The 8,109-nt window shown below is 42.2% G+C and overlaps 1 protein-coding gene and 1 long non-coding RNA gene across 2 annotated transcripts; one reads left to right on the plus strand and one right to left on the minus strand.

The window, feature by feature from the left end:
• Positions 1–5,400: 5,400 nt before the first annotated feature.
• LOC116876461 lies at positions 5,401–8,055 on the minus strand. The gene is made up of 3 exons (XR_004384390.1): positions 8,033–8,055; positions 7,449–7,558; positions 5,401–5,807 (listed from the first exon to the last, which is right to left on the minus strand). It is a non-coding gene; the product is annotated as an uncharacterized LOC116876461 (long non-coding RNA).
• On the plus strand, positions 6,416–7,360 carry LOC116876449 (olfactory receptor 1F12-like). The gene has a single exon (XM_032872627.1). It carries the CDS (start codon positions 6,416–6,418, stop codon positions 7,358–7,360), a length of 945 nt encoding a protein of 314 aa, XP_032728518.1.
• Positions 8,056–8,109: the final 54 nt, after the last annotated feature.

An 8,109-nucleotide genomic window follows, 5' to 3' on the forward strand; every position in this document is an offset into this window, starting at 1 on the left:
CTCTGCTCAGCAGGGAGCCTGCTTTCCTCTCTTTCTCTCTGCCTGCCTCTCTGTCTACTTGTGATCTCTCTCTGTCAAATAAATAAATAAAAATCTTTAAAAAAAAAAAAAAGGAAGGAAATCCTGACAGTGGCAACACTGATGAACCTTGGGAAGATTATGCAAAGTAAAATAAGCCCATCACAAAAGGACACATACTATATGATTCTACTTATATGAGGTACCTAGAGTAGGCTAACTCATAGAGACAGAAAGTACAGTGGTGGTTGCCAGGGAGCTGGGGGAGGGAGGAATGGGGAATTGTTTCATGGGTACAGGGTTTCAGTTTGGGAAGATGAAAAGAATTCTGGAGATTAGTTACACATGATATGAATGTACTTAACACTAGTGCAATGTACACTAAACAATGGTTAAGATGGTAAATTTGATATTATGTGCATTTCATCACAATTTTCTTAATGAATGCTGAGTTCTGATCTGACTGAACAAACAACATGAATTCCCTGTATGGAAGATAAAAAGTAAGAAAATGTTAAGACTTTCCCTGTAGACAAAAGTAACAAATTAAACCACTGGAAGTAATAACTTTCCAGTAGAAAAACCCTAAGGGGGATGATGTGTCTGGAGTCCAGGAGAATTGGGCCCAGCCAGACCCAAGACAATTATCACACATTTATTTTTAGCAATGCCCACTGAGTATGGCTCCCTAGAGGCCAAGAGCAGACCTGAAAATAATTCAAGTGTGAACCCCACACATCTCTCCTTGGCCCAAGAATCAGGGAATGAGCCCAGCTCTCTCAGCCTCCTTGCTCACCCTGCCTTCCACCCACACACTTGCTCTGCATTTTGCTTCCAGTGGGGCCCAGGCTTGAGTCTCCAGCTCCAGGACGCTTGTGAGCCATCTGCCCCTCCTTAGCAAGGAGGAGTAACTCAGGAGAAGGCAGCATCCTTGGGTGGGCTTGGCAGAAATCAGACCAACTGAACAGGTCAGTGATAAGGTGGGGACAGAAGAAGACACTCCTCTCTCAATGCCCCCAAATGTGTAAGCCTAAAGACATCATTCCTCCACTTCTCAAAGACAAGCAGAATCAGAGACCTATAGGGGACTTTGGAAACCACACAGGGATTCAACCCCAACACTTTACAAACTTCCTAAACTCACATAGGACTAGACGTCGGGACAATTTCTCTCAGCCTCCCTTCATTCCCAACTATGAGGGCCTATCCAGTCATTCCAACACCTTCTAATGCTTATCCTTAGCAGAGACATCTGAAAATGTTTGCTGTTGCTCAGACATGCTCAGAAGTAGAGAAAGTGACTGACTACAATAGCCTAATTCTTATTTCTTGTTTAATGGAAGCAACTTAGCAGGGAAAAAACCAGCAGAAATTAAACCTCAAACTGTTCCCATTACCCTCCAAATTAACATATTTTCATTGTCAGATGTACATAGATGTTATCTGTATGTACCTGCTACCTTATGTTCTGCTTTTAAGGTCTATGTCATAGACAAATATCCAGAAATCAACACCTTTTTTCATTTTTAATATCTGTATAATATTCTATTACATCACTACATCATCATTGCAAAGATATAGACCCTGGGAGAAAATTTTAAAATTAATGTTTAAGTACTTGGTACAGTGCCTGCTGTAGGGTATATATTTATTTATTATTGATAATATATCTATATACTTGGAAGCATGATCATCTGAATTAATTAAAACCTTCCAATTAGAATATATTTCTATTATATATATATTCCTTTACTTTACCCATTATAATTTCCTTTGAACAAATATTTCATTTCCCAAGTTGAATTAAAATCCAAATATTCAATTTTATCATCGCTGGAAATGAAAACACCATTTTCATTCCTTTTTTTTAATAGTTATTTAGAGTTGATCTATCAGTAAGCAATTTACTAATTTTTGTGTGATATTACACTTTACAACTCTGCTCATTAACTTTATTTTTAGCAGTGACTTCATTTCTTTTAATAGCTTAGCTATAAATAGATATTTTGCAAAAAGTTATGTTTTTATTTCTTTTTTCTTTACAGATAGCATGGCCAGCATTTCTAGCAAGATATTAAATAAGGAGTGAAAACAGAGAATACCCATATTTTGTTCTTCTTTTTAGGGAAAAAGTATAAGTCTTTAATAAACATGATGTTGACTCTTGTTTTCAAATACACCACTTATCATATTAAGGAAAAAAGCACTGTTTTCAGAGTTTTAATCTATAAGGTTTTGATAAATTTATCTGGATCTCATTACAGTAGTTGGTATTTTGTTTGTGTTAAACTAGGTTAATGGATTCCCTTGAATCTGATAGAGAATTCTTTTAATGCATAGTTTCCTTGGCTTGTACACTTTTTCTTTACTTGGGGGCATTTGCATCTATGTCTAAAAACAAAATTGGTCTAAAATATTCCTTTCATTATCTTGCTTAGTTCAAGCTTGAAGTCATATTTGCGTCTAAAAATGAATTGACAAATAATGACTGAATAACAATAGCCAAGTTAACTGGGTGCCAACTGCTTGCTAGGCACTGTTTTATGCACATTATGGTTATTTCCTCACTTAATGTTTGTAACAACCCCTGTACGCAGATATTACTAATCCACTTTACAGATTATTACACCATAACTTTGTTTTTATACTTTTTATTATTGAATTGGTCCTTAAAAAGCTTAAATATTTTCTTCATCGGAGTCAGACTATTTATAAGTTTGTATTTCTTTCTCTGTTAGTGTTATATTCATGCTCTCTAATTCTTTTTGCACCTATGGGGCTACTGAGCATATTTGTGAGTAGTCCTCTATTTTATTTGATAAGATGTATTAGCCTCTAATTGAAAATAATAGTCAACTTGAATTTGAATCTTTTGTATTAGCTATTAAATTTTCCAAATCCTGGCCTCATTCTCACTTTCATTCTCATCTGTTTATCAAAATTGCTTTTTAACTCTTTTTCAAAGAATCAATGATCAGATTTCTGCTTAATTTTCTTTTTCTACGTCATTTGTTTTTACTTTATTATCTATATTTTAACTTGTTTCCCCTTCTCAATTATTTAAGCAGAGCACCTTATGGCTCAGTCACTGAATAAAACTAAACATGAGGACTCCAAAGTCAAAGACAAGCATTTTCTCCACCCCTTGGGCTCTCACAAAACAGGTCCCGTATTTAAGCCAACACAAACGGCAGAGTTGTCGTGATCACCAGAGGAAGGTGGAAGACTGCCGCTGAAGCAGAACACAAGGCCAGTCTGTGTGCTGGCTGCCCAAGGGTCGGACCCCAACAAAAAGGTGCCTGGGTCCAGGTATGTATGGGTTAGTGTAGCGCGGAGCCCATACCTGTGGAGGTCTGAGAGATGACCTTAGGTGGTTTACAGAGATGGAGACAAGTAGCGTCAAATCACATTGTGAGAAAGTGATTGCATCTTGAGTTCTCCCTCAACTCTTCTGTTCCCTCTCAGAGAAATCCTCAGGTGCTATTTCCCTAACTCCTCCCTTGCACTTTACATTCTCTTTCTTTTTTTTTTTTGGTGGGGGTATTTTAGAGATTTTATTTACTTATTTGTCAGAGAGAGAGAGAGAGAGTGTGTGCACAAGCAGGCAGAGTGGCAAGCAGAGGCAGAGAGAGAAGCAGTCTCCCCACTGAGCAAGGAGCTCGATGCAGGACTCGATCCCAAGACCCTGGGATCATGACCTGAGCCGAAGGCAGCAACTTAACTGACTGAGCCAACCAGGCGCCCCTCTCCTTTTTTAACCAAGGAAAAGTAGGTTTCAGACTCTGAACTCCCTACAGGTAATGGTATCTGGCTAAAATTCTTAATTTCTTAATTTCTTAAGTATCATAGGGTACAAATTTTTACTTTTAATAAATTCATTAATTCCAATTCAAATTGAATTGAATTATTAAATTAAATTGAATTATTAAATTCATTAATAAACTCACTAACAAAATTAGTGAGTTAAATAAGAGTGTTAATGAAACAATAAAACAGATGATAAGTAAATGTAAATGATGTTTGGGAGACACAAGGTTGGTATCAGGTGAAAGAGGACTATCTTTAAGGTCTCACCCAATCTCAAAGATGTGTGGTCACAAAGGGGAATATGAAAAGCAGTTATCCCTTCATTCAACAATAGCATAAAAACACTGAGTGTCTCCTTTAGTCCAGGCATGAGTCTAGAAACTAGGGATATAGCAATACATTAAAATAAAGCTCCTGCCCTCATGAGCTTATGATATGATAGGTCAGAAGAATGAGGAGGACTAAGAGCAAGAAACCAGCAAGACGTGCCACAAGAAAACTGTGCCTAAAATCCAGTAGGGAATGCATTTGCCAAAAAGTAGAAGTGACCAACCCTACTAACTGCACCTTGTTGGTTTTAGTATGATGGAGCCTGAGAACCAACGTCAGATGCGGCATTGGTGGCCATGGAAGTTTCAGGAATTGGGGAGAAGACTGAGAAGGGGGCTTCATGAGCAAACAGGAAGAAGGAAACTGGGGTTTGTGTACTGCCCACAGTTTGAGGACTTTTGTGGAAAGGGAGAGTAGAGAAGTGAGCTGACAGCCAGAGGGGAACGTGAGTCAAGGGTGGATTTTTAAAACTCAGTGATTTCTGTGTGCTGACAGGAATGATCCAGAAGCTAGGAGAAAAATCCTTTTCATTTTAAGTTAAACTCAATCTTAGCTTGGGTTTTCTTCAAACAGGGAATACTTGGGAAGAGTACTTTCCTAACGAGGGAGAAGTAGTAACAAGAAATTTTTCTTCTCCCACATCTCTGGAGAAGTAGAGGATTGGAAGGAAAAGAGGCTAGTGTCACTTTGGTTTGAAAGGAGTACTAGTCAAGGAAGGGACAGGGCTTTTGCTGCTACACACACCACAGCTCCCAGTCTCATAATGTATCTCTCCCAGTACAGGTGATCCTCTCCCACCATATCCCTGCCCCATTCCACCTGCTCCACATGCCCCCTTCTCCTACCCCAGCACTGGCCACTCCAGGAAGGCCTGACCTATTTACACAGATGTCCCAAGGCTAAGTTCACCTGGTAGCACTTTTTCAGTCTTTTGGAGAAAATCAAAGCAGTGAAATTGAAGGAGAACGTTTATCTTCCACACTAAGGAATAGCTCTAAACAATGCTACAGCATAGTCAAAATCTCCAACCCTCCTTTACCCTCCCCACCTGCACTGGTAAGTTCCTTAGCGCCAAGCAGGCTCCACCTCAGCAAAATGGTGTGGTGGAGAAAGGCAACCTCCCAAAATGGTTTTCCCCTTGTCACTCCCTGCCCAGTTCGTGGTGGACCAAACCCTGCCCCCATGGCTTTTCCAGACTGATTTCCCCCATCAGCTCTTCCCCCATCCCCACTCAGCACACTGACTCAAGTTCTTCCTCTCCCCACCATCCCTCTTTGTGACCTACTATGTCTTGTGAAGCAGTGGAAAATAAGTGATATATCTAATGAAACTTCAGCTGAGCTCACAATGAACTATTATGAATTCCAGTTTAATATGTTCCTATCGTTTCTTTTTTGCCCACTCCATTCCTTTGAGCGATGTTACACTTGCAGTTTCTCTTTGTTATCTGCAGAGGCAACTCTTAACCTTCAGAGGCAAATCCCTCTCCTGGATAAGCCCAGACGGAAGGGCTGGCTGTGCTGTCCCAGTCAGCAGGCTCTTCTGTCCAGGTTTGTCCTGACGTACTTCATTCACATCATCATCACCAGGACAGAAATGACCCAGAGCCTATGACAAGTGGCAGCCGGGGCTAAGCCCTGGGCTGTATATGACTGGGGAAAACAAAGGAAGACAAAGTATTTGAGGGGAAGAAGGGTATGTACAAATAAGACCCTCTGGTTCTATATATGTGCCACTGTGGTTCCAGAATTCTGTAGAGAAAGGGCCTTCAGATGGCAATCTTACTGGGAGTAAGAAGAAATTGTATTTCTATAGTTCTTTACTTAATAGTGAGACACGAGTTTTTCAAATCAAAGAATGAGAATACGATAGTCTGGGCAGAGGGCGGGGAGGTGGGCAAAACACCCTAAATACTCCTTGTTTGTTAGCACCACTGAGTACATGGTCATATGTCACAAGAATTCTCCTTAGAGGGATGGCATTATGGGGCTGTGCAAGCTCAGGATCAGCAGTATTTTGGCAGTGAAATAATTAAAACCCTGACTTCAGGGTCTGTTGGGGCCTGAAGACTCCCTGGTTGAAGCTTTTCCTTTGGTAGGTGGAGAGCGTTCTTTGGGGTTCATACCAAATGAACAGAGAGATATGAGTTAGCCAGATGTGAGTTGAGGGGCTGTATGAGGGAAGAAGGGAGGCATGGGTCCCATCCCCCCTTCCCTATAGCCTGTGCCTGGTCTGGATCTCCCAGCAGGACCAGCCAACCATGGAGGGAGAAAACCACACAGGCATCTCTGAGTTCATCCTCCTAGGGCTCTCCAGCCAGCCTGAAAGGCAGGAGCTGATCTTTGGGCTCTTCCTTGTCATGTACCTGGTCGGGGCAGCTGGGAACTTGCTCATCATCCTGGCCATTGGCTCAGACTCCCACCTCCACATGCCCATGTACTTCTTCCTCAGCAACCTTTCCCTGGTGGATTTCTGCTTCATCTCTGCCACAGTCCCCAAGATGCTTGTGAACATTCAGATGCAGACTCGGTCTATTTCCTATGGCGGCTGCCTAACTCAGATCTACTTCTGCATTTTGCTTGCCAATATGGACAACTTTCTCCTGACAGCAATGGCTTATGACCGCTACGTGGCCATCTGTCACCCCCTGCACTACTCTACCATGATGAGTCTGCAAATCTGTGCCCTGATGCTAGGGAGCTCCTGGCTCATTGCCAGCCTCCACTCCCTGCTACATACTGTCCTCATGGCTCGGCTGGAGTTCTGTGCCAGCAACGCCATCCCTTACTTCTTTTGTGACCTCATTCCCCTGCTTCAGCTCTCCTGTTCTAACACCCAGCTCAACCAGCTCATGATTCTGCTGGTGGGGGGCTTGATTGTCCTCATCCCCTTTCTTGGCATTCTTGTGTCCTATACCCGCATTGTATCTGCTGTGCTCAAGGTCCCATCTGCCCGAGGCAAACAAAAGGCCTTTTCCACCTGTGGCTCTCACCTCACTGTAGTCCTCCTCTTCTATGGGACCATTACAGGGGTCTACTTGAATCCCTCATCCTCCCACTCAGCTGATAAGGAATCACTGGCTTCAGTGATGTATATGGTGGTCACACCCATGCTGAATCCCTTCATCTACTGCCTGAGGAACAAGGACATGAAGGGAGCTCTAAGAAAACTATTTGGAGTGAAGGCTTTATCCTGTGGGCTATGATAGCAAAGACCCCTTTCAGGGTCTTTGTTCTGGGAATGGGATGAACCAGGGGAAGGCTCTACATATGGAAGCCTTAAAGAACACAGACCTCATTGTCTTGGGTTACCATGGCCAGGGAGTCTTCTCATTACCCCATAAATAATTTCCAAGTCCCTTCTTGGACCCTCGCACAGACTGCTGAGGGGCATAAACTCTTACCTAAAGACAGAACCACAAAAGCAGATGCAAATTAACTTTATCTGCAGACCTTCTAGAGAGGGTACAAGTGGAAAAGATGAACTCATAGGAATCTATGGCCTGTGCTGATAGCCTGTGACAAAGGGATGACCTCTGAGAGCCCCATGCACCCCCAGTTCCTCAAATCCTTAACCCTCATGCATCCCAATTTTTAAACTCCTCTGCTACACCCTCTTCCTCAACCACCATCCCCACATTCTGGGTTGAATCTAGCTCTGGGGACAGACTTGATTGTCCTCAAAGCCATCCCACTCCTTGCCTTGGATGCTGCCAGGTGGGATTCCAAACTCTAGGTACTTGCATCAGGAATGCCTGCAGCTCAGATAAAATACCATGCCCTTCATGAAGCCACCTCACATCTCTCCAGGAGAGAGGAAGTATTTTCTCTCCCCTGGAATGCCATATAATTCTAATTCTGTCCAACAGTTTTCATACCTGGCTCCTCATGATTTATGTTCACAACTCCACTCCAAGCAGGATGGTTGGGTCCTTTTTAAATTTCGTAAAAGGTC

The sequence above is a fragment of the Lontra canadensis genome, unplaced genomic scaffold, assembly GCF_010015895.1.
Source record: "Lontra canadensis isolate GAN:19392208 unplaced genomic scaffold, GSC_riverotter_1.0 scaffold45, whole genome shotgun sequence".
Lineage (NCBI taxonomy): Eukaryota > Metazoa > Chordata > Mammalia > Carnivora > Mustelidae > Lontra > Lontra canadensis.

Coding starts and splice junctions, on each gene's coding strand:
- LOC116876449 (XM_032872627.1), top strand. CDS start 6,416: ATGGAGGGAGAAAACCACACAGGCATCTCTGAGTTCATCCTCCTAGGG.